Source organism: Pipistrellus hanaki (genome assembly GCF_964339955.1).
Source record: "Pipistrellus hanaki genome assembly, chromosome: 5".
NCBI classification, from domain to species: Eukaryota; Metazoa; Chordata; class Mammalia; order Chiroptera; family Vespertilionidae; genus Pipistrellus; species Pipistrellus hanaki.
In genome coordinates, this window is record NC_140507.1 from 34,650,165 (window position 1) to 34,674,989 (window position 24,825).

The window sequence follows — 24,825 nt, forward strand, 5'->3', positions numbered from 1 at the left end:
ATTTAGATGGCCCAGCAAGCACAGTGCACATGGGTTTAAAAACAAAAAGGTGCGCCTGGCAGGTGTGCCTCATGGTCCAGCGTGGACCTATGAACCAGGAGTTCAGGGTTTGATTCCTGGTCAGGGCACATGCCCGGGTTGTGGGCTCCATCCTCAGTAGGGACAACTGGGGATGTGCCTGCAACCAAGGCACATGCCCTTGACAGGAATCGAACCTGGGACCTTTCAGTCCACAGGCCAATGCTCTATCCACTGACCCAAACTGGTTTCCGCTCATCGTTGATGTTTCTATCTGTCTCTTTCTCTTCCTCTCTGAAATCAATAAAAACTTCTTTTTTTTTTTTTTTTTTTTTTTTTTTTTTTTTTTTTTTAAGATGCCACATCAGCTCTAACTGGTTTGGCTTGGTGGACAGAGTGGCAGCCTGAAGGGTCAGGGTTTGATTCTGGTCGGGCACATCCCCAGAGAGTGTGTGGGTGTGGGTGTGCAGGAGGCAGCTGACTGATGTTTCTTTCTCATCAATGTTTCAGACTCTCTATCCCTCTCCCTTCCTCTGTAAAATAAATAAATAAATAAATAAATAAATAAATAAATAAATAAAATATATCTTTTTTAAAAAATAAAAAGCTGCCACATCTGGACAGTGGGACCTCTCCGCCTGGTCCCCAGAACATGGTTCTCTAATGTTAGGAGCTCCAGAATCTCCTGGAAAGCTGTGATACAGACCGCTGGGCCCCAGCTCAGAGTTTCTGCTTCAGTAGTATGGCGTGTACCCTGAAACTGCATTTCTACAAATTCCCTGGCACCGCCGCTGCTGCTGGTCCCAGGTTAGCATTCTGAGGCCCTAACAGGGTTAGGTGGGAGTGAGGGACTTCACTTTGGTGGTCAGCCTGAAGGCTCCACACCCGTTTTAAGGTTGAGCATTTCTAACCCCGGTTCCCACCCCCGCCTGAACATGTCATCACCTGAGAGCTTTTAAAACACCGCTGCCCGTGCCCCATCCCTAATTGCTCTGCGGTGGATCTCTGTCATAGGTTCTGACATACAGTTGAGGTTGAAAACTCTGGAAATTTAAAATATGAATGTCTCATGTGAGGAATAATATGTGGAGCCACTCTGCACAGGGCTCAGCACACCGGCTCAGCAAGAGTCAGCTGGACAAGAATCTAAATCTTGCCTAAGATCCCAATAGGTCCTGTTCTCTAGGGGCCGTGGAGAAGCTGCGTCCCGGCATTTCCCGGCAGGAGCACGAAGAGCTGTGCCTCTGGAGCATTTCCAAAAGCGCTTTATTGAGTGTATATTCAGTGCCTGGAGCCGGACTGACGGCGCTGGCACACATCCTGTGGTCCAGGATCGGGTCCAGCCATCCTCCCATCCCAGAACGACCGAGGAGGAAAGGAAGCGTTCCGGACGGTCAGGAAGCCATGCGCTCCTGGATCCACTCCAGGTAGCTGGCCACATCAGTGTACACGCCCGGCTTGTTACGGTCGCCACAGCCCGAGCCCCAGCTGACCACGCCTCGCAGGGTGAGCTGACGCTCTTGGTCTTCATCCTCACACACCAGCGGGCCCCCGGAGTCACCCTGGGTGGAGACACACAGCTCGGCGCCCTGGGCCTGGGCTCTGCACTTGACGGGGCGGGGCAGGACGTCCTGGGCCTGGGGTCTGCACTTGACGGGCCGGGTTGGGCGCGAAGCAGGCCCCGAGGCTCACCTGGCACGCGTCTGTGCCACCCTCGGCGAAGCCCGCGCAGAGCATGCCGGGGAGGAAGGCGGCGCCGTGCATCTCCCCGGAGGAGCAGCGCTCGTGCGGGATCAGCGGCACCTGCGCCTCCTGCAGAAAGCTGGCGTACTCCTCCGCCCCTGGGGGCGAAGAGCGTGTTCATCCCGCCGCTCCCGACCCCGGCGCCCCGCCTGGACGGTGGGCCTGGCCGCACCAGGCTCTCCCAGATCCACTGGTCACCCGCCTCCCCCGCTACAAGCCCGGGAGGGAGGCAGCCGCCGGCAGCACATCCATAGACCAGGAAGCGGGCCCGGGAGGAGCGGGATGTGAACGGGATGTGCACGGGCGGGGCGGAGCAGGACTTCCTCTTCCCGGCCAGCATCTCAGAACCTCAACTCCCCACCCTGTTCGTTCGAGCGCAGGGCCGGTGACCTACTTAGCCTGGCAGCCCAGTGCCCAGTGGGCACCAAGAGGAAGTGTGATTCTCCCTGTACTACTCAGGGGGTTGGGGGGGGGGGGGGCAACAGTGAACCCCAGGCCCTGGGAGCGGTGGCTGCAGAGACAAGGGCCCTGCGCGTCCTCACAGCCCGGCAGGCCGTGCCTCCTGTCCCTGGGGATGGATACCAAAGCGGCGGGCTTTCCTTGCCCACCCCGGCGCCAGAGGTCTCCCTCCCGCCCCCAGCGGGTCTACCTACCCTCGAATTGGTGGCCCCAGCCGGCTACCTCGCAGGGCGCGGCCTCGGGCTCCGTGGGGCGAGCGGCGCTGCTCGGCAGGCAGACGGGCCCCACCGTGGGCGACGGGTGCGCGCAGCTGCCGTCCTCGCGCTCCTGCAGGCGCAGCAGCGCTAACCCGGGGAGGGAGAGGGGGTGCGGGGAGCGTGAGGCCCGTGCGCCGGCCTCCGAGCCCCCCCATCCCCCCACCCCCCATCCCGGGGGGCGCCCCCGCGCACCCAGGTCGTGCTGGTAGGTGACGGGGGAGAAGGCCTCGTGCAGGTGGTAGGCGCGCACGGCCAGGGTCTGGCACCGCGCGCAGCTGTGGTTGTGGCGTTCCTGGCCCAGAACCACCGTCAGCTCCTCCGGCGCCGGCCTGCGGGCGGGGCGGGAAGAGGAGGCTCGTTCAGCGCCGGCCGCGGGCGGCCAGGAGGAGCCCCCTGCTCCGGAGCCCCTGCCTGGGTTTCAGCTTCCTCCTGGGGAGCGTTGGAGGGGGAAGGGGGGGGGGAGTGAGGGCATGGGTTGGGGTGTCGCGTGGCCTGAGCCTGCGCCGGGCGGCGGGCGGTACTGGCCGGTTCTGCAGGCAGTGAGCCGCGGTCAGCACCCAGCAGGGGGCGATGAGGCTGCCGGCGCAGAAGCTCTGGCCCCAGTACAGCGCGGCGATGTAGGGGTGCGCGCCGGGCAGCGCCACGAGTCCCCCGACGACGCGTTTGTGGAAGGACAGCCGTTTCCGGAGCCGCTGTCCGCAGACGGGGATCCGCTCCTCCTGCATCCAGCCGGAGCCCAAGGGGGGCAGCTCCGGCATCATGTCAGACCCGAAGACCCTGGGGTGCTCCTCCCGCATCGCGTCAAACTGCAAGACCGGGGGCCCCCGCTCGGGCCTGAAGCCAGGGCCTGGGGCGGAGTCCATTCTGGGGACAGGGAAAGCCACGAGTGGTCAGAGCTGTGCGCAGTGCCAGGCCCTGGCCGCGCGCCTGCCACCCGCACCTACTTTATGCCCTCTCCGCTCCAAATATCCGGGATCTCTGGTAGAAGCGAGGTCTGGGTCGTGGCCTGAGGCTCCTGCGGTACTGAAAGGGAGGGTAAGGGGGGCTCCTGGCGCCCAAGGGGTGCCTGCGGGGGAGGCTGGGTCTGGGGCGCTGCTGGGCACCGTGGCAGGTCGCAGTATTCCCAGCTCAGCCGGTTGTCGCTCCACACGTAACACCACGGGTGGGTGTCGTTGTCTGGGTTCCTGTAACCACAGGAGAGGGAGGGCCTTTTGGAGTTGGGGAGCCCCAAAGGGCCCTGGAAACGAGGGGGACGCCCTGCCCTGCCCGCTGGCGCACCGGCAGAAGGCATGGTGGCCCAGGCCCCACTTCAGTGCCTGCTCTGCAGTCAGGTTCTGGTAGGTGGTCTCCGCCGACCACGGCTGACACGGCGCGCCCGAGACCGTGGTCCCAGCAGCGCCTCGGTAGCTGAACCCACGGCCCTCGTAGCAGTTGGACTCTTTGTCTGGGGAGAGAGGAGGCTCCCTGTAGCCAGGGCTATTGTGGTCCCCCTGCCCTGCCCTGCCCTGTCCTCTTCTCCCCTCCCCTTCCCTCATCTCCCCTACCCTCAGTTCTGTCTCTGGGTGCTGACCGCAGCTCACCCTCCTCTCCCCTCCCCATCCCCCCCTCTCCTCTCTTTCTCCGTCTGAGTCTCTCCCCCTCCCCGTCTCTCTTCTCCCTCTCCATGAGCCCTCCCCATGTGGAGGTAGGCCTTCTGCCTCCAGCCAGACCTTCTGTCTCCAGCCAGACCAGACTCACCCACGTCGCAGAAGCGTCCTGTGTAGCCCTCGGGACAACTGCACAGACGGTGTCCCTCCGCCTCGAGGCAGCGGCCCCCGTGGAGGCATGGGTTGCTGCGGCAGACTGAGAGAAGGAGGCACTGAGCCCCCTCTGGGCCCAAAGACCCCACCGAGAGCTCTCCCCTCCCAGAGGCACACCACCTGACCTTCACCAGCTTCTCCTCCCTTCTCCCGACCTTTGACCTTGGGCTCTCCTCCCAGGCTGGTTCCCCACCATTCACTCACCCCTGCTGGCCAGTGGCTTGCAATGGGCTTGGGGACCTTGGCACTGGCACTTGGCCACACCTGCCGGCTCAAACCTATGCCATGTTTCATTCTCATGGAAGAACCGGAGAAGCTGGGGCTCGAAGCACTTCTCTGGGGACAAAGTGGGGTGCTGGTCTCCGGACAGGCTGGGACCATGCCAGGTCTCTGAGGGTCCTGGGACCTCTTCAGGCAGGGGCTGCTCCTGTTCCCCAGCCCCCGCCCACCCCCGCCCCAGCATCTCCTTACCTCTCTGGCAGTGCTTCCCCGTGAAGCGTTCTGGACAGATGCAGCGCGGCCCATCTGGCATGTTCATGCAGGTGCCGCCCTGCTGGCAGGGGTTGTGTGTGCTGCAGTGGTCTGAGAGGTGGGCACAGTGGGAGGAAGCAGGAACCTCAGTCAGACATAGTCTTTTGGGCTTTGTTTTTCCCCATGCAAAATGGGGCTACCCCCTCCCAGAACTTCTCCCTCTGGAGGGAGGGCCCAGAACCCCAGGTGTGTCGGGTCTGATGAGACTTGGAAAAGTAACGAGGGCGAGGAGAGGGCCTGGGGCCACCCCAGAGGCTGTGTGTGGCACCTTGTACTTTCTGGGGCTCCAGGCAGTATGCCCATCGTTTGTCCTGGTCAAAGTTGGGGGTGGTAGCACACCTGGAGAAAGAGACAAGGCTCCCTGCTCTGCCCCAGGGCTGGCCCACCCTCCCGATCACAGCCCCTCTCTCCAAGCAAGGTTCCTTGGGTAGAAGCAGGGCAGAGTCCATCTCCCCAGGCCCCTGCCCCAACCCCTCTGGGTCATCTTACCAGGGCCGGAAGCCAAGTCGGCCCCTGCGGGTGCACTTGTGATACAGCTGCCGTTGGTACTGGAAAGGGAAGTAGCAGGGCTCCCCAGTGATGGTGAAAACTGCAGAGAGAACACACTCTCTAACACATTCCCTGGGCCAGTCTCCCAGGCACCGGGTTCAGGGTCTAGGTGGAAAGAATAGCCCCTCTAAAAGACCACTGCGCTGCCTGGCCCTCGGTGTGGCTCAGCTGAGCATAGACTCAGGCACCGGGAGATCATGGTTAGATTCCTGGTCAGGGCACATGCCCGGATTACAGGCTCAGTCCCCAGCGGAGGCCCTGCAGGAGGCAGCCAACCAATGATTCTCTCTCTTTATTGATGTTTCTATCTCTCTCTCCCTCTCCCTTCCTCTCTCTGAAATCTTTTTTTTTTTTTTTTTTTTAAACATCCTGCTTAAGAAGTTGGGTCTGCCAAAACTGGTTTGGCTCAGTGGTAGAGCGTCGGTCTGCTGACTGAAAGGTCCCAGGTTCGATTCCTGTCAAGGGCATGTACATCGATTTCGGGCACATCCCTGGTAGGGGGTGTGCAAGAGGCAACTGGTCAATGTTTCTCTCTCATCGACGTTTCTAGCTCTCTATCTCTCTCCCTTCCTCTCTGTAAAAAATCAATAAAATATATTTAAAAAAAAAAGAAGTTGGGTCCACATGCATATAAGCCCAACCATATGAGGTCATGGACAACAGGGGGTGGAGTATATGTGGGGAGGGGTTTGGGATGGAAATGGGGGAATGAGGACAATTATGTGATACCATAATCAATAAAGAAATTTTAAAAAGAAGAAGTTGGGTCCAAGAGTTAGACAGTTGGATTGGTCTCAGACTCCAGGACCTACTAGGTGTATGACCTTGTGCAAGTCTGCAGCTGCCCCCATACACACACACACACACACATACACACACTTTAGAAGAATGCTTGCCACAAAGGAAGTGCTTTATCAATGCTTGTTGAATGTTGAAGTCACTTGACCACGCTGAACCTTAGTCTCCTCATTTGTAAGATGGCAATAATAATGGTACAGTCAGCCGAAACCGGTTTGGCTCAGTGGATAGAGCATCCGCCTGCGGACTGAAAGGTCCCGGGTTCGATTCCGGTCAAGGGCATGTACCTTGGTTGCGGGCACATCCCCAGTAGGGGGTGTGCAAGAGGCGGCTGTGCAAGAGGCAGCTGATCAATGATTCTCTCTCATCAATGTTTCTAACTCTCTATCCCTCTCTCTTCCTCTCTGTGAAAAATCAATAAAATATATTTTAAAAAATAATGGTACAGTCAAAGCGTTTTAGTTTTGCAAGATGAAGAGTTCTGGAGACAGGTGGTGATGATGGTTGTACAATATGAATGCACTTAATACCACTGAATTATACCCTTAAAAAGGGTTAAGACAGTAAATTTTATGTTATGTATATTTTACAACAATAAAAAATGTAAATGATGATGTAGATATATTAGTACAGAAAGGTGTTCATAATTTGTTTACTTATTTGTATTATTTTTTAATATATCTTTATTGATTTCAGAGAGGAAGGGAGAGGGAGAGATATAAACATCAATGAAGAGAGAGAATCATTGATTGTCATGCCCTCCACTAGGGATTGAGCCCACAACCCTGGGCATATGCCTGACTGAGAATTGAACCAGGACCTCCTGGTGTATAGGTCGATGCTCAACCACTGAGCCATACTGGTCAGGCACTTTTATTATATTATTAAATCCTTATCTGAGAACTGAGTTGGGGTTTACAAATAAATTTGTAAACATGCTTAGAGAGAGGGAAGAGAGAGAGAGAAACATGTGAGAAACATCAATCAGTTGCTTTCCATGTTTCCCAACTGGGGATTAAACCTGCAACCCAGGTATGTGCCCTGTCCAGGGATCAAAAGGGCAACTTTTTAGTGCATGGATGACACTCATCCAACTGAGCCACTCCATCTGGGAGGGTATTCATATTTACATGAATACCAACTTACAAACAGCATGTTTGGTATGATCTTATTTTTGTACAAATACATTTATGTGTAAAAAAAATCTAGGACATTCTCAAAATTTGCAAGAGTGGTTTTTGTAGTTTGTGGCTAATGACAGACATTTTTCTTCTTTTGTATTTTTGTACTTTCTGAAGTTTTGACAATAAAAAAATATTGCTATTATTGCCTAAGCCAGTTTGGCTCAGTGGTAGAGCGTCGGTCTGCGAACTGAAAGGTCCCAGGTTTGATTCCAGTCAGGGGCATGTACATTGGTTGTGGGCACATCCCCGGTAGTGGGTGTGCAGGAGGCAGCTGGTCGATGTTTCTCTCTCATCGACATTTCTGGCTCTCTGTCTCTCTCCCTTCCTCTCTGTAAAAAATCAATAAAATACATTTAAAAAATATTGCTATTATACTTTTTAAAAAATAGTATAGCCAAGCCTTATCATTCACAGATTCTGTGCTTGCAAATCTGCCTTCTTGCTAAAATTTATTTGTAAACCTCAAATCAGTTCTCAAGGGGCTTTCACAGTCATTCACAGACATGCACAGATGGTGAAAATTTGAATTATTGGAATCCAGAAGTGCACATTCCCACCTGAGGTCAAACCAGGTGTGACACTGCCTTCTTGCTTCAACTCTCCTGTTGTAAGCAAGTGTCCTTTTCACAGTTGATTTAGTGCTACATGTTTCACATTTTGTGCTTTTGTTGGTGAGCATGGCTCCCACAGAGCTGAAGTGCTGTGTTCCAGCGTACAAGTGGGCTGCTGGGCCTCAGGGAGAATGGATCTTAATAAGTTTCATCCAGGCATGAGTTAGTGCCATTGGCAATGTTAATGAATCAACAATACATATTAAGTCAGGTGTTTTTAAACAGAATCCCACATAAAACAAGGTTGTATATTGACAGTTGATGAAAACTTTATGACCAGAGGCACACAGGAACCCAACCCTATATTTCCTCTAGGACCAATGGTTCGGTATTTGTGTATTCAGTGTTCACGGTGACTAACAAAACAAAGCAAGAATTGACTATCTATTTTAGGGGAACACTGTGAAGTTTAAATGAGATAGTGCCTTTAAAACACTTAGCGCAGTCTGGCATATAATACCTGCTCAATAAGCATTAGCTGTTATTTTGTTGTTAAAGGCACAGTGGCACTTGCTGAAAACCAAACCTGCGACAGGACAGTAAAAGAAGATAAAAGGGTCTGAGATGGACTTTTAAGAGGCCAATGGATGAACAGAGAGGAGCATCCTAAGTAGGTGATGAGGCAAGGGCAGATCACCTAGTTGGACTAGGCAAGAGGATGGAGAGCAGTTCAGATGGCTGTGGAGGGGTGAGGAAAGGAGGCTGAGGCAGACAGGGTTGTATGTGCTAGTCCTCAGTGACATGCTAAGGCTCTAGGCCTGACCCCACAGGCCAGGCTCACCAGGGCAGGGGCCATCCGTTCACAACTCCAGGTGAATATTTAGAGCCTGGAAGAATGGAGGCGATGGGGAGCTCTGGTTGGGTTTGAGGAGCGGGGAGATGGCAGACATCCCCACCTAAAAGAGAGCTTAATTAGAAAAGCTAATATGTTTTAAGCACTGACCATGCACCTGACAGTGAGCTGAGTATTTTAACATGAATTTATGACTCATTTCTCCTCCCCCAAGAACCCTAAGGTGTTTACTATAACCAGCCTGGTTTTACAGATGGGGAAACTGAAGTTTGGAGTCACTTGCTCAGAGGCATTTGGGCTCCAGATGCCTGCTTTTGAACCCCCCTCGCCTATCATGGCCTCTGGGTGGCATGGCTGATGCCTGGGAGATGTGTTGAGGAAAGGAAAAGAATGGGGGAGCATGAGGAAACAAAAACTGGCAGGTGCTGGCCTGGGCACTCAGAAACAGCCCTGCACTCAAGGAGCATACAGCTACTAGCATTCTGGGCCCCCAGTGCCCGTCAGCATAGACTTGGCACACAGCAGGCACTCCGGTCTGAATGCCAGCCCGGTGACTCTGGGGACAAGAGTAACAGTTGTGCCCAGGGTCCTGCCCCTGGTTCCCAGGGCCTGAGACAGACCCAATTACACTCCTTCCCACCCAAGAGTCTCTTAGGAAGGAGGCAGGTCCAGGCTACTTACCCACTGTGTGTTCATCTGCTACGGGCTCAGACACATTGCGGCCTTTCCAAGGTGGAATCTACAGGAGGAGAGAAGAGGACAGGGAATTTGCCCAGAAAGTCACAGCCTGCCCCTGATCCCATGCTAGTCCCCAGCTTCTCCTCCCGCTCAGAGGAACAGAGCTTTCCTCACGAGACCCAGACCCCTTCTCCCCCTCCCTCCTCAAGGACCACCTCCTCCAGAAACACAGGTCATGCCCTCGTATCCACAGGCTCTGGTGTCTCTCTCCTCCTCCTGGGCCTTCTGGGCTGACCTCACCTTTCCACACAGGCCTTCGGCCACCTGGACCAAGAGGTCACAGGCAGAGGCCAAGCTTGTGACAGGGACCTCCAGGGCCACCCCAGCACAGTCCTCCTGGTTCCCACAGCCCTCACCAAAAGTGCTGATTCCAGGCTCACCAACAGGGACCCCAGGAGCAGCAGAGCCCTCATGGTGTCTGTCTGTTGGTCCACCCGCCTACGCAGGCAGGAGTCCAGATCAATAGAGTTGGCCAAAGGTCTCTGAGGCCTGGGAAGTGGAGATTCATTGAGCTGCCTGGTGGGGCACAGACTGTTTGTGCAAAGCCAAAGGCAGGGAGCTGGCAGGGGTGGGGGGGTTGGGGGTAGAACGATGAAGACCTTGTTTCCTTCTCTCTTTCCCAGATGGTGGGACTTTCCAGGAAGAGAGACTTGTGTTCTGGGGATGAAAAGGTTAAGGAGACCCAAGACAAGCTCCCTTCTATAGGGACTGTACAGTCCATTGGGGAGTGTGTTCCTTTTCTATTGCTGCCGAAATGGAACCACAAACTTCACAACTTAAAACAATATCCATTTAGCCAAAACCGGTTTGGCTCAGTAAATAGAGCGTCGGCCTCCAGATTGAAGGGTCCCAGGTTCAATCCCGGTCAACGGCATGCCATACCTTGGTTGCAGGCACATCCCCAGTGGGGGGTGTGCAGGAGGCAGCTGATCGATGTTTCTCTCTCATCGATGTTTCTGACTCTCTGTCCCTCTCTCTTCCTCTCTGCAAAAAATCAATAAAATATATTTTTTAAAAAAGAGGTCTCTTTAGCCGAAGCCGGTTTGGCTCAGTGGACAGAGCGTCGGCCTGCGGACTGGAGGGTCCCGGGTTCGATTCCGGTCAAGGGCATGTACCTTGGTTGTGGGCACACCCTCAATAGGGGGTGTGCAAGAAGCAGCTAATCGATGACTCTCTCTCATCGATGTTTCTAACTCTCTAACCCTCTCCCTTCCTCTCTGTAAAAAATCAATAAAAATATATATTTTTTAAAAAGAGGTCTCTTTAAAAAAAACACGCACACACACAAAAAAAATCAATATCCATTTATTTGTTCACAAATTCGTAGGTTGAAAGTCCAGCACTATGCAACTAGTTTTTCTGCTCAGGATCTCACAAAAGTGAGACCAAGGTTGAGTTCTCTGGAAGCTCTGGGGGAAAACCCACTTCCAAGCTACTCAGATTGCTGGCAGAATCCAGTTCCTTGCATTTGTCAGACTGAGGTCACTGTTTCTTTGCAGGCAGTAAGTCAGGGCCCACCCTTCGCTCCTAGAAGCTGCCTGAAATTCTGACCATACGGCCCCCTCCACTTCCCAAGCCAGCAGTTGAATCTCCTTTACCAGGAAGAATGCTGCTCCTCCTAAGGGTGCACCTGGTTAGTATAATATCCCTATCTTAAAGTAACTGATTTGGGACCTTAGTTACATTTGCAGCTTTCTTCCACAGAAGCATCTAGATGAGGGTTTGATTGGATAACTGGGAGAAGGTGAGCATACACCTTGGGGGCCATCTTAGAATTCTACCAACCACAGAAATTGGAGCACAAAGGAGGGAGATGAGTGGACATATGTGTTTTTCCTGCCTTGGTTCACTATGGCACCCTGATTTATTTATTTTTTTTATTTTTATTTTTTTTGGGGGGGGAGATCCACTCCTCCTTGATTCTCTGTGAGTCCCTAGTGCTGCCAACTCTACCCTCCATTCTAGGGCTGCGGGTGTGGCCTCGGTCTGACCAATAAGAACGTGGTATCTGGACCTCAGTGATTAGTTCAGGGAGAAGCATAGACACAAGTTTGTCCTGTCAGAGTCAACCTTGGGACTTTCTCACCAAAACTTTTGGGAAAGTGGCATTTTCTTCCCACTAGAGTCGCTGAGAATGGGAGCCTGAAGATGCTGATGGCCATCTTTGTCTCTATTTGTCTCAGGAAGGCCTGCCTGAGAATGAAGCCTGCACATAGTTGAAAAGCAGAGCAAACCGAGAAGGAATGAGCGGGTGCAATGTGGGAGGCAGTCTCCAAGATTGGCCCCAGTGTTCGCCTCCTGCAATCCATGCCCTTGTCCTGGTCTTTTCCCACAGTGAGGCAGCGCTGTCTGTGTGTCCAACAAGTAACTTTCTGGTGCTTGACCAGAAAATTCCAGATGGTTGACACTGAAATTAGATCAGATATTAAATCTGTTTGCTATCATGGGCTTTTATTTTATTTTATTTTATTTAAATTTATATTTTATTTATTTTTTTACAGAGAGGAAGGAAGAGAGATAGAGAGTTAGAAACATCGATGTGAGAGAATCATCAATCAGCTGCCTCCTGCATGTCCCCTACTGGGGATATGCCCGCAACCAAGGTACATGTCCTTGACCAGAATCGAACCTCGGGCCCTTCAGTCTGCAGGCTGACGCTCTATCCACTGAGCCAAACCGGTTTGGGCATGGGCTTTTATTTTAGCATAAGCAACATAATTTTGGGCTGATGGCTGCTGTTTTGTTTGCTTGTTTGTGTCAGTAGGTCCCTCTGGCGTTGCTATGGTCCATTAGGCTTGCACAGTGGGAGATGGTCACTAGAAATGTTTTACCACACAGCGGGGGAGAGGTGACCCCCTCAATGGAAAGGAGGAGACAAGAGGAAGAGGAAGGGGAATAGATGTTGAGCATCCAAATCCCTACAAATGTCCATCATTGATCAGTTGCTTCTCCCTGAACCTGTTGCATCGGGCCTTACCATCCCTCATAAAAAGAAGAGGCACTCTCCACAACAAAAACCCTTAGCTTTTCTTCCCCCAAAGAAAAGGTGCCCAGGCTCAAAAATGTTTCTTTCTTGCCCTAGCTGGTTTGGCTTAGTGGTTAGAGTGTCAGCCTATGGACTGAAGGATCCCAGGTTCAATTCCTGTCAAAGGCACATACCTGGGCTCTGGGCTTGGTCCCCAGTAGGGGGCGTGCAAGAGGCAGCCATTCAATGATTCTCATCATTGATGTTTCTACCTCCCTCTCCTTCTTCTCTGAATTCAATTAAAAAATGTGTGTGTGTGTGTGTGTGTGTGTGTGTGTCTGTGTGTGTGTGTGTTAAAGAAGCTTAGTGCCTATGTTTAAAATTTTTTCTTTTCTTTCACTGATAGCTCCCTTGCCCCGAACTCCTTCCTATAAAATTCTTCTATTTTGTACAACCCCTTGGAGCATACTTCTAGTTGTTAGATGGGATGCTGCTTAATTCATAAATTGCTTAATAAAGCCAATTAGATCTTCAAATTAATTCAATTTAATTTTGTTTTTTATTTTTTTAAAATAAACCTAAACTTGGCCAGTGCGTGCTGCTGTCTCTGAGGACTCTGAATCCTGAGCAGACCACACGGATGATGAGAAGAGTTGCAGGTCTAGCACTGTACCGCCTGTGCCCTGACCAGGCTGTCCCTGCTACAAGGCATGTCAGGATGCCTTTGAAAAACCAACTTAAGCAGTGAGGAAATTCAAATTCCCCCTTTCACATCGCAGGAGAGCTAGAGTAGAGGGCTCCAGGAACACTGCTTTCTGTGGTTTGACAATGTCATCAAGAACCCAAGGTATTTCTTTCTTTTCTTTTCTTTTTTTGTTAATCCTCGCCCAAGGATATTTTTTCCCACTGATTTTTTTTTTTTTTTTAGAAAGAGTGGAAGGAAATTGAGGGGTGGGTGTGGGGGAGAAACATTGATGTGAGAGAGACACATCAATTGGTTGCCTCCCTCACATGTCCTGACCTGGGCTGGGGATCGAACCTGCAGCCCAGGTACATGCCTTTGACCCAGAATCGAACCCTTGACCCTTCAGTGCATGGGCTGGTGCTCTAACCACTGTGCAACAACAGATAGGGCTCTTCTTTTTTTTCTTTTATATGGCCATTGATGTACAGAAACCATGTAAACTCCAGTAAGAAGGAACTTCCCTTCCAGTAAATCCTTAAAAAATAAGAAAACCTTCCTCACAAAAATCCCAAGCAGGCCTCCCCGCATGGCTCATTGGCCAGAAGTGGGCCACCTGACACCCCTAAATCAACTCTGGTAAGGGTAGGAGAGCTTCATAATTGGCTTAGACCAGACATGTCCACCTTTTTTCACCTTGTGGTGCACATAAACTAATCACTAATATTCTGTGGCACACCAAAAAAATGTATTTGTTGCCAATGTGACAAAAAATAGGTATAATTTTATTCATACATACCAAATAGCTATTGTTGTGCTGGCTGGGTTTTTTGTTTATTTGTTTTTTGCTTTGACAATCTAAGGGAAAGGAGGTCAGTGCCCTGCAAACAAACAGGTATCGCATGCTTTAAAAATTCTTGCAGCACACAGGTTGCAAATCGCTGACTTAGTTAAACACGACTGTGTCATGAAGCCTCCATAAGAACCCCAAAGGGCAGCTCATTGGCTGCTTTTAGAAGAACAGCCATGTGGTGGAGCCACGCTCCATATGGACGGACACTCCCTGCTCCGGACTTCACCCTCCGCCTCTCTTCACCTGGCTGTTGATTTGTGCCCTCTAATACCCTTTGTAATGAATTGCTAATCGAGTGAGTACATGAGTTTTCCTGCGTTCTGTGAGCCGTTCTAGCAAACTAGTCAAACCTAAGGAGAGGAACCTCTGATTTATTTGTAGCCCGTTGGTCAGAAGCACCGATAATCATCTGGACTGCTCCTGGCATTTGAAGTGGAGGGCAGTCCTTTGGGGCTGAGCCCTTTGCTCATGGAATCTGGTGTCTGGTGTCTGCTTGGTGTGGGAAAGCCTCCCTACACACACATTGGAATTGAGTCCAGGAGCTCTTTCAGCCTTTCAGTGTTCCTTTGGGGAAGCACCCATCTCCTCCTCCTCCTCCTCCTCCTCCTCCTCCTCCTCCTCCTCCTCCTCCTACTTCTCCTCCTCCTCCTCCTCCTCGTCCTCCTCCTCGTCCTCCTCCTCCTCCTCCTTCTTCTCCTCCTCCTCCTCTTCGTCCTCCTCCTCGTCCTCCTCCTCCTCCTCCTTCTCCTCCTCCTGCTCCTCCTCCTCCTGCTCCTCCTCATCCTCCTCCTCCTCCTCCTGCTCCTCCTGCTCCTCCTCCTCCTCCTTCTCCTCTTCCTCCTCCTCGACATGGATACAATAAAAGACCATCCCATCCTCAGCTGAGGATGGAGTGGGCTCATGATCCAGACCTAGCTAATCAGAACATTGCCTCTCTCTGTCCTCGGTGATTGGTTCCAAATGAACACCTGACTCAAAGCAAGCCACTGGGAGGCAACCCCCGGATTTTTGCTGGAATCATCAAGATAGAGGTTTTCTCTTTTTGTATAAGTTGCCACATTGGTAAGAAGTGAGCTCGGAGCTGCTGGCAGCCATTTTTAACTCTCAGAGGAAAACCTGGCTGACATTACAGACAACACAGGTTAAAGCAGTCAGAGAATGGGAAAGACACCGTTGAGACCTGAGATCCCAAAACCCTGTAAGTCAGAAATATTTCCTATACCTTTCAGTACTTGAACCAAGAAATTTCCTTTTTTTACCTAAGCCAATATTAGTTGCAACCCAAAGTCCTAACTGATGCAAGAACTTACACATTTTACCAGGAAGTTCCTAAAACAAAGAAACAAAAAAACCTCATGAGCTCTGTAAGTCAGTAGCTTAAAGAATATGGAGCTAAAACTGGTTTGGCTCAGTGGATAGAGTGTCAGCCTGCGGACTGAGGGGTCCCGGGTTCGATTCCGGTCAAGGGTATGTACATGGGTTGCGGGCACATCCCCAGTGGGGGGCGTGCAGGAGGCAGCTGATGGATGTTTCTCTCTCATCAAGGTTTCTAACTCTTTGTCCCTCTCTCTTCCTCTCTGTGAAAAATCAATAAAATATATATATATATATTTTTTAAAAGAATATGGAAATAATGACCTTGGAAGCAGGAACTAGGGGGGGGCGGGCAGCAATAAAGGTGAGTCTTCACATCCTATCTTGGCCACTGACCTCCTGCATGACCAGGAGCTCAGCCTCCTGGAACCTTGCCAGCCTCTTTAGGAGGGACGGGCACTCCCACGGGCAGAATTGTTGAGATGTTTGAATGGGAATGCATGTGAAAGTGCAGAACCTGGCATATGGTTGGGGCTCAGTCTACAAACGTTCACAACAAAACATATGAATGCATTCCTCCTCCTCGGCAATTTCTACACATCTGCCCCGTCCTCCCTGTCTATGTGGGCCTCTTTCATCAACTGGCTTGGACCAGAGGAGAAAGGCACCGTCTCCTCGCCCAGGCCTCTGTCTTCTACAGCTGGGATGTGGATCTATGGGATGAGAAGTGAGAAACCATCAGGTTCCTGCTCCCAGTGCCTGGACACACACACACACACACACACACACACACACACACACACCCCAGTCCTCGTTTTCAAAAGTATAGCCCACCTCAGAAGGGTCCCTGCTGAAAGACACGTTTAGAAGATAAGAAGGTCCCTGTGCCTCCAGCCTTCATCCTTCCTCTGCTGGTGGCACCATTTTTCTCTCAGTCATTCAGGCTGTCACCATGGAACCTTTATGCAAATGAAAGCCACTCCTTCCCGCAGACCAGTGCTGTCTGACAGGACATTCTGTGATGATGGAAACATTCTCTGTGTTGTCCAACATGGTAGCCACTAGTCACGCACGGCTACTGAGCACCTGAAATGCGGCTAGTGTGACTGAGGAACTGAATGTTCTTTTTATTTCATTTTAACTAAAATAGTGGCATGTGGCTAGTGGCTACTGTATTGGACACTGCGGCTCCAGGTGGTGCAGCAACACGGCCAGTGAGTGGCTGACCTTCTCACCGAATGAAAGAGGGAGTGGGGTGTGAGAGAAAGTTGGGGAGAGCTATGTAGGCCCAGATCAAGTTGGGCCCTGATAGGCCATGGGGAGGAGGAGTTTGGGTTTTATTTTTAAGTGTAACAGGAAGTATATAAGTTATTTATTGCTGTTAATAAGAAATAACAAAGTGTCCCAAAATGAAACAGCCTAAAAAAACACATTTATTGTATCACAGTTTTTGTGAGTTAAGAACCTGGGCACTGATGCCCTGACTGGTGTGCTCACTGGTTAGAGCGTAGCCTGTGCACTGAAGGGTCTCAGGTTTAATCTCCCACCACAAGGCAACTGGTAGATGTGTCTTTCTCACATTGATGTTTTTTTCTCTCTCTCTTGTTCTCTTTCTCCCTCCCACCTTCCCTCCCTTCCACTCTCTCTAACAATCAATGGAAAAAATATCCTTGGGTGAGGTTTTTTAAAAAAAACAACAAAAAACCTGGGCTCTGTTTAACTGGGTGTCTCTAGATTAATCTCTCACGAGGCTGCAGACATCTCAGCTGGGGCAGGATCCACTTCCAAGTTCACTCACAAGGCTGGGGCCTCAGGTCATTCTTGGTTGTTGGCTGGTGACTTTAGTTTCCTGCCCTGGAGGCCTCTCTATATGACAGCTTACAACTCAGAAGCTGGCTTCCTTCAGAGTGAGCCAGCGACAGGGTGAGAGTGGGCACTGAAAAACAGAAGCCATGGCCTTCTAGTTACCTAATTTTGGAGGTGGCCTTCCAGCGCGTTTTGCTACATGCTTTTCGCTTTTCGTTAGAAGTGAGTCATTGGGTCCAGAACAGGAATCACATCAGAGGGGAATACCAAGAAGAGGGGTGTGTGTGTGTGTGTGTGTGTGTGTGTGTGTGTCAATAGGACCACCTCAGAGGCTGCCCACTGGAGGGCTCTGAATAGGAGAGTGATAAGATCAGGTTGATTATTTTTAAAATAAGCAATACAGTCTTGTGATGAAAGATTAAAAAGTCCAAAAGGGTACATGATATAAAGCCTCCTTCCTACTCCTGACCCTGGCCACTTAATTCCCCTTCCTAGAAGCAACCCGTGTTCCTGGGCCTCACATGTCCTTCCAGGGGAAGTCCGTGCGTATGGAAGCTAATCTGTCTGTGGTAGTTGTTAGTGTTGTATGTGCCGCGCCCACACGGCCAGGTTTGGTGAGCCTGAGGAGGGGCGGTGAAGAATTAAAGAAGACAGACGAGAGAATATAGCTGGGGCTCAGGAAGCTACTTCTGTGATAGAGAGACAGCACCATGACCTGTAGGCTGAAGTTTTGTTTGTTTGTTTGTTTGTTTGTTTTTGGTATAGCAAAGGTGGAGATTTATTGAGGAACAAGTACAGAATTCCACGTGGGGAGAGGAAAGAGTCCCACAGAACTGACTCCCGTGTGGGGAGGGGGAGAAGGGTCCCTGAAATTTTATTTTACAGTCAGAGCACACAAAGCAACACAAGGGTAGTGGTCAACATGTTTACAGTGTTCTTGTGAGGTTCACCTTGTTTTGGCAGCTCTTGCTGCACCGCCCACAGCCCATTAGCTACCTAGGAAGGACTATAAGGTCAAGCTTACTTATGCTAAGAGGGCTCTGCCCTCCAGACTGGGACTTGTTTGTGGCCCTGCCACAGGTCAGTCTGAGGCTTGACCCTATAGCCACTCCCTACAATGGTCCTCCAAATATTGCCAATAATATTCTCCTTCCAGACATACAGTGGTTATTCCAGAAAACTATTTCTGTTTAAAAACAGCAAAACAAACAAACAAACAAACAAAACCACTCCCAACTTAGTGGCATAAAATTACTATTTTATTACGCTCGTGGGTTTTGCAGGTCCAAAATTAGGCAAGACACAGGAGGGGTGGCTTTGTGTCTCTGCCACAAACACCAGGGCCCTCCACTGGGGAAACTGGAATGGCTGGGGCTGACTCCAAAGGTCAGGAGCTGGAATTGCCTGGAGGCCCCCTCACTCCCGCCTGTGGTGCTGTGGTGGGACTGTCCATGGGAGCAGAGCACCTCCACAGGGCCTTTCCCTTCCCTCCGGGCTTCTCACAGAATGGCCGCTGATTCCGAGGGAGCATCCCGAGAGAAGCTTGGGGAGAGCGAGCATTGTCCCAGAACCAGGCTGCCTGGCCTTATCCGGCCTGGCTTCAGACCTCATGGGCATCGGTACCCTTAGATTCTACTGATGACAGACTCATAGGGACAGGGAAATTGCAGCCCACCTCTTGGTGTGGGGGTGGCAAGGTCACACTGCAGAAGTGCCTGTGGGATGGAAGTCTATTGCTACACTCATCTTTGGAAAATACAATCTTCCCCTGAAGTGTAGTACGGCACACCCCTGTCAAGTCAGTTGTGGCCACGTGGTTTGCCTTGACGAATGAAATGTGATCAGAAGGGACTTACTTCACTTCCAGCTGCAAGCTTTAAGGGCTACGCGGAATTCACATTTCCTTTCGCCAGCTGCTACTGTGGAAGCACAAATTGAGATGGAGCCCATCAACATCGGTCCCTGAGTGATGACGCTGATTGGATCCTGCCCACCTCCCAACAACCTGCATGAGACATGTGGTGAACTTGAGAAATAAACTTGTTTTAAGATTTAGAGATTGTTTGTTACTGCAGCATAATCTAGCCTATCCTGATCTTTTTTTAAAAAAAAAAATGGTAGCAAACCTTACACACTGCTCTGCGCTTTCCTTTTTTAACAACTAGAGGCCCAATGCATGAAATTCGTGCATGGGGGAGGGGGTGTCTCTCAGCCCAGCCTGCACCCTCTCCAATCTGGTACCCCTCGAGAGATATCTGACTGCCCTCTCACAATCCAGGACTACTGGCTCCCAACTGCTCACCTTCCTGATTGCCCTTAACCGCTTCAGCCTGCCAGCCTGTCACCCCCTAACCACTCTCCTGCCAGACTGATTGATGCCTAACTGCTCTCCTGCCAGCCTGTTTGCCCCTAACTGCCCTCCCCTATAGGCCTGGTCCTCCCCCCCAACTGCTTTCCCCTGCAGGCCTGAGTCTCCCCAAATTGCCCTCCCTGCAGGCCTCGTCCTCCCCACAACTGCCCTCCTCTGCTGGCCTGGTCACCCCTAACTGCCCTCCCTTGCAGGCCTAGTCCCTCCCAACTGACCTCCCCTGCTGGTCATCTTGTGGCGGCCATCGGGACAGCCATCTTGTGTGTTGGAATAATGGTTAATCTGCATATTACTCCTTTTTTAAAAATATATATATATATTATTGATTTTTTTTACAGAGAGGAAGAGAGAGGGATAGAGAGTTAGAAACATTGATGAGAGAGAATTATCAATCAGCTGCCTCTTGTACACCCCCCACTGGTGATGTGCCCGCAACCAAGGTACATGCCCTTGACCGGAATCGAACCTGGGACCTTTCAGTCCGCAGACCGATGCTCTATCCACTGAGCCAAACCGGTTTCGGCTGCATGTTACTCTTTTATTAGATGGGATGTATTTTGGAGTTTGTTTATATCAGTGCAGGAAGAGCTCCTGCACTTTTTTTTTTTTTTTTTAACAGCTACATAGTATTCCTATACCAGAAAGGACCAAATTTTACCTAATCAGTCCCTGTTAAGGATAATTAGTGCAGGACAGTCTTGGCTCCTGGTTGCCCTGGTTTCCTGCTTCAACAGTGCTTGGGCAGCCCCAGCACTCATCTCCTATCCCTATGGGCTGCATAGATCCAGCCCTCCTTCACTCCTCTTGGCTCCCTCAGTTGCCCCAAGGCCCCTGCCACCCACCCAGAAAATTGTGTCTCCCTCTCAGTTGCGCCAGAACTACCACCAGGACTTGGAGGCCACCATCAACCACCAAATCTATGCCTTCTACATCTACCTATCCATGTCTTACCACTTTGACCATGATGTTGTGGCTTTAAAAAACTTAGCCAGAGAAATGTCCTGGAAATCCAAGATGGCTGCTCGGGTAGGCAACTAGCCGCAGCCGCACACAACAATTTTAATAAAATACAACTAAAATATAAAATGGACATTACCCAGAACTACAGGAAAGTCGACTGACTGGAAATCCTACAACAAGAAGCAAGGAGAAAACCAGAAGGAAGCACGGAGGAGCTGTAAAAGCCTAAGGTACGGAGACACGCGGCGCACGCGAAGAGGACGGAGCCGGAGAGGAGGGAGGCCGAGTGCCTGGCGGGCGTTCCCTAGCGGAAAGGAGATAAAACTCCGACTGTGCTGGGCCCCTGACTGCTCTGAACCCCAGTTCTGGGCCAGACCCCGGGGACTCAGGCTCAGCCATAGGGAGCTGGGCTGTAAGTCAGAACCCCGGGGTAGCGGAGAAAGGAGGTCCCGGAGGCGCGCACACTGCCCCCAGAGAAGGGACGGTCGGCTGTGCCGCGGGATTGCCCTGACGGGAAGGAGACTGGGGCTCCAGACTGCTGTGAACGCCACCTCCAACTCCACTTCCAACTGAACTGAACCCCAATACCGGGCTCATTGGGGGAGAGCATAGACTGTTTGGCAGCAGGCGAAAATCGAGGGCACCTTTCTCTCAGAGGCGCCGGCAGCGAGCACTGAAGGACCCGCATAGGGCGGGGCTGACGGAAGCCAAAGCTGCAGGCTCCACCCTGAAACCCCGTCCCATCTGTAACTGCGAAATGCGACAACAAAATAGATCACAAACGAAAGAAATGGAGGACAAAAAGCGTCTGGATATAGAGTTCAAATCTACGCTTATAAGGTTTTTCAAGAATTTCCTAGAAAAGATGGATAAGGCCTATGAGGATATGAAAAGAGATCAACTAGAATTAATAAGGAGTCAACAAGAAATGATAAGGGATCAACAAGAAATAAAGAATACATTGTCTGAAATAAAAAATATTCTACAGAGTCCTAAAAACAGAAGGGAAGATCGCAAGAATCAAGTCAAAGATTTGGAACATAAAGAGCCAGAAGACACTCCTCCACAGAAGCTAGAAGGCAAGAGAATCCAGAAAATTGAAGATAATGTAAGAAACCTCTGGGACAACTTCAAGCGAACCAACATCAGAATTATGGGGGTTCCAGAAGATGAGAGAGAGCAAGATATCGAAAACATACTGAAAGAAATAGTGACAGAAAACTTCCCCCACCTGGTGAAAGAATTTGACTTACAAGTCCAGGAAGCGCACAGAACTCCAAACAAAAGGAATCCAAAGAGGACCACACCGAGACACATCATTATTAAAATTCCAAGAGCAAAAGATAAAGAGAGAATATTAAAAGAAGCAAGAGCAAAGAAGGTAGTAACTTATAAAGGAGCACCTATACGATTGTCAGCTGACTTCTCAACAGAAACCATGCAGGCCAGAAGGGAATGGCAAGAAATATTCAAGGTGATGAATAGCAAGAACCTACAGCCAAAAATAAGCTACCCAGCAAAGCTATCACTCAGAATCGAAGGCCAGATAAAGAGCTTCACTAATAAAAAAAAGCTAAAGGAGTTCATCACCACCAAACCAGAATTATATGAATTGCTGAAGGGGGTTCTTTCAGAAGAGAAAGTAAACAAAGATAAAAATTATGAACAACAAATACGTAATTATCAACAAGTGAATCTAAAAACCAAGGAAATTAAAAAAATCTGATGAACAATATTAACTGTTGAATATAATAGAATCAGAGGTATGGAAGGGGAGTGAACTGACGATTCTTGGGGAAAAGGGGAGAGGGGGGCGTGGGAAGAGACTGAACATAAACTGTGCACCTATGGATGAGGACAATGGGGAGAGGGGAAAGGGCAGAGGGTGGGGTGGGAACCTGGTGGAGGAGAGCAATGGTGAGGGGGGGGGGAAGGAACATTTGTAATAATATGAAAAATAAAAACTTATTAAAAAATAAATAAATAAATAAAGGGAAGAAAAACATACAATAAAAAAAAAAAAAAAAAAAAACTTAGCCAAATATGTTCTTCAACAATCTCATGAGAGGAAGGAACTTGCTGAGAAACTGATGGAGCTGTAGAACCAAAGAGGGGGCGGAATCTTCCTTCACGATACCAAGAAACCAGATTATAATAACTGGGAGAATCAGATGAATGCAATGGAGTGTGCGTCACACTTGGGAAAAAAGTGTGACTCAGTCACTATCGGAATTGCACAAACTGGCCACTGACAAAAATGACCCCCATTTGTGTGACTTCATTGAGACTCATTACCTGAATGAGCAGGCAAAATCCACCAAAGAATTGGGTGACCACGTAACCAGCTTACACAAGGTGGGGGCTCCTGAATCTGGCAGGACAGAGTATCTCTTTGACAAGCACACCGTGGGAGACAGCGATGAGAGCTGAGCCTTGGGCTGCTTCCCATAGCCATGGTGACTTCCCTGGTCACCAAAGCAGTACATGAACCCTGGGGTCACCTTTATCTTTTCTATAAGTTGTACCAAATCAGCTACTTATGTTCTTTCACTTCTACCATTCCTTCAAATAAAGTAATCTGGTATCCAAGGATAATTAGCATAGTTCATCTTTTCAGACAATGCTGCAAGGAATAGCCTTGAAAATTCATTTCTTATTTTGCTTGCGTGCAATTATGTTTGTAGGATAAATTCCTAGAAATGCATATCTCAGATGGTGGGTGGCAACTTCCCCTTTTAAAAAAATCACTTTGGCTGTAGATAGAGAATGGGCTGAAGAGCAAGAACCTGGGAGTTATGCATGACACTGTCCCCTCTTTACTCCTATCCACCACCAAGTCCTGCTTATATTGTACCAGCTCCGTGGCTGCTCTCAGTCTGGCCACTTGTTTGTGGCACCTCCTGATCACTGCCCCAGCACAGAGCATCCTCATTCCTCTTTCTAATGGTTTATTCTAAAAGGCCTCCTGCCCTGGCCAGTGGGGCTCAGTGGTTAGAGTGTCGGCCTGTGCATGGAAGGGTCGGGGCCTTGGGTTCAATTCCCGGTCAAGGGCACATACCTGTGTTGCAGATTCATTCCCCAGCCCTGGTCTGGGTGTGTGCGGGAGGCAGCCAATCTGTGTGTCTCTCTCACATTCATGTTCTCATCTCTCTCTCGCCCCCTGCCCTCCTCCCTCTTTTCCATTCTCTAAAGATCATACTTGGCTGCAAAGAAGGAAGACTATTCTGGGTAACAGGCAGACAGGGAACTGATTGGATGTTCCTGGTCCTTACTGCGTCCCCATGCCCCAGAAAGAGCCTATTTGACCTCCTGCCCCGCCCTTTCCACTGCCTCCATAATGGATCCTAAATGGTCCCTCGGATGTCTCATGTTAATCACCTGAATTGGATACAAATACCGATTTGGAAGCATTGGAAACATGTGCCAGCTATGAGAAGCCTTTAAGAGGAGATTCTGCCTCCCCTCTGATTTCCACGGTGGAATGCAGGGCCTGTCTTTGCATTTCATAGGCTTCCTCCTAAAGAGGAGGGGTGTTCCGATGCCGGGCACCAAAGCAACAGGTGCTCACAGGCAGCTGAGCCCCTCTCCCCTAACCCTTGATCCCTACTTCTAGCAGCTCCTCCGCTGTGTGGCACAGAGTAAGCAAATCTGATCACACTTCTCCCGGCTTAAAACATTTTTCTTTCTTTTTTTTAATATATTTTTATTGATTTTTTACAGAGAGGAATAGAGAGTTAGAAACATCGATAGAGAATCATCAATCAGCTACCTCCTGCACACCCCCTACTGGGGATGTGCCCGCAACCAAGGTACATGTCCTTGTCCAGAATCAAACCTGGGACCTTTCAGTCCACAGGCTGACGCTCTATCCACTGAGCCGAACCAGTTTTGGCTTAAAACATTCCTGACAGCTCCTGCTACCCTCAAAGTGAAGCACAAACTCTACGATTTTTCCAAAGACCTCCGTGATCCAGGCCCCTCCAAAGCCTGGACTCACTTCTTGGCTCCCATGCCCAATACAATGTGCACGTGAAACCCCAGCTCAGGGCTCGGCCATCGGGGCCAAGTACATGAGCCCTTACTGCCGACCTCCACAGAGCTTTGACTACGTGCTGGCCCTTGGTCCAGAGGCTCTTTCCCTCCCCGCTCCAGTTACCAGTCACCTCTGAAACCTGCACATTCTCACTCAACTCTCAGGTCTCACTTGGACACAACAGCCTTCACTGGATGAGGTACTTGCCCTTTGTCCTACTAGATGGGTTTCCCTCCTTCAGGGTACTTACCTGTACTTCCAAATGTGTCCTAGGTCCACGTACTTTTCTCCATGTCAGCAATTTTCAACCAGTGTGCCGAAAGAACGTTTGAAACATGAAATACCTATTTAGTCAGGGGCACTG

The 24,825-nt window shown here is 50.4% G+C and overlaps 1 protein-coding gene and 1 pseudogene across 4 annotated transcripts; one reads left to right on the forward strand and one right to left on the reverse strand.

Annotated features, from left to right (window-relative positions):
* Positions 1-1,267: 1,267 nt before the first annotated feature.
* Positions 1,268-9,929, reverse strand: F12 (coagulation factor XII). Of its 3 annotated transcripts, none has more exons than XM_084883282.1 (14): positions 9,837-9,929; positions 9,424-9,481; positions 5,297-5,396; positions 5,076-5,146; positions 4,748-4,858; positions 4,481-4,612; positions 4,215-4,319; positions 3,756-3,921; positions 3,422-3,661; positions 3,003-3,341; positions 2,670-2,806; positions 2,415-2,564; positions 1,711-1,859; positions 1,268-1,580 (listed from the first exon to the last, which is right to left on the reverse strand). In XM_084883282.1, the coding sequence occupies exons 1-14, from the start codon at positions 9,891-9,893 to the stop codon at positions 1,413-1,415; spliced, it is 1,983 nt and encodes a 660-aa protein (XP_084739408.1). In that variant the 5' UTR covers positions 9,894-9,929; the 3' UTR covers positions 1,268-1,412. The 3 variants fall into 3 exon arrangements, with proteins under 3 accessions (XP_084739408.1, XP_084739409.1, XP_084739410.1); XM_084883283.1 differs by having other exon boundaries at positions 9,716-9,846; XM_084883284.1 differs by lacking the exon at positions 9,837-9,929 and adding an exon at positions 9,636-9,745.
* A 7,881-nt stretch (positions 9,930-17,810) lies between these two features.
* On the forward strand, positions 17,811-22,858 carry LOC311622669 (ferritin heavy chain-like; annotated as a pseudogene). The gene is made up of 3 exons: positions 17,811-17,817; positions 20,286-20,456; positions 22,466-22,858. The product of its transcript is annotated as a ferritin heavy chain-like (transcript).
* The last annotated feature ends 1,967 nt before the right edge of the window (positions 22,859-24,825 follow it).

Coding starts and splice junctions, on each gene's coding strand:
- F12 (XM_084883282.1), bottom strand. CDS start 9,893: ATGAGGGCTCTGCTGCTCCTGGGGTCCCTGTTGGTGAGCCTGGAATCA. Junction 2,807..3,002: donor GCTCACTGCCTGCAGAACCG/GCCAGTACCGCC, acceptor CCCCGCCCGCAG/GCCGGCGCCGGAGGAGCTGA. Junction 1,581..1,710: donor GTGGCACAGACGCGTGCCAG/GTGAGCCTCGGG, acceptor GTCTCCACCCAG/GGTGACTCCGGGGGCCCGCT.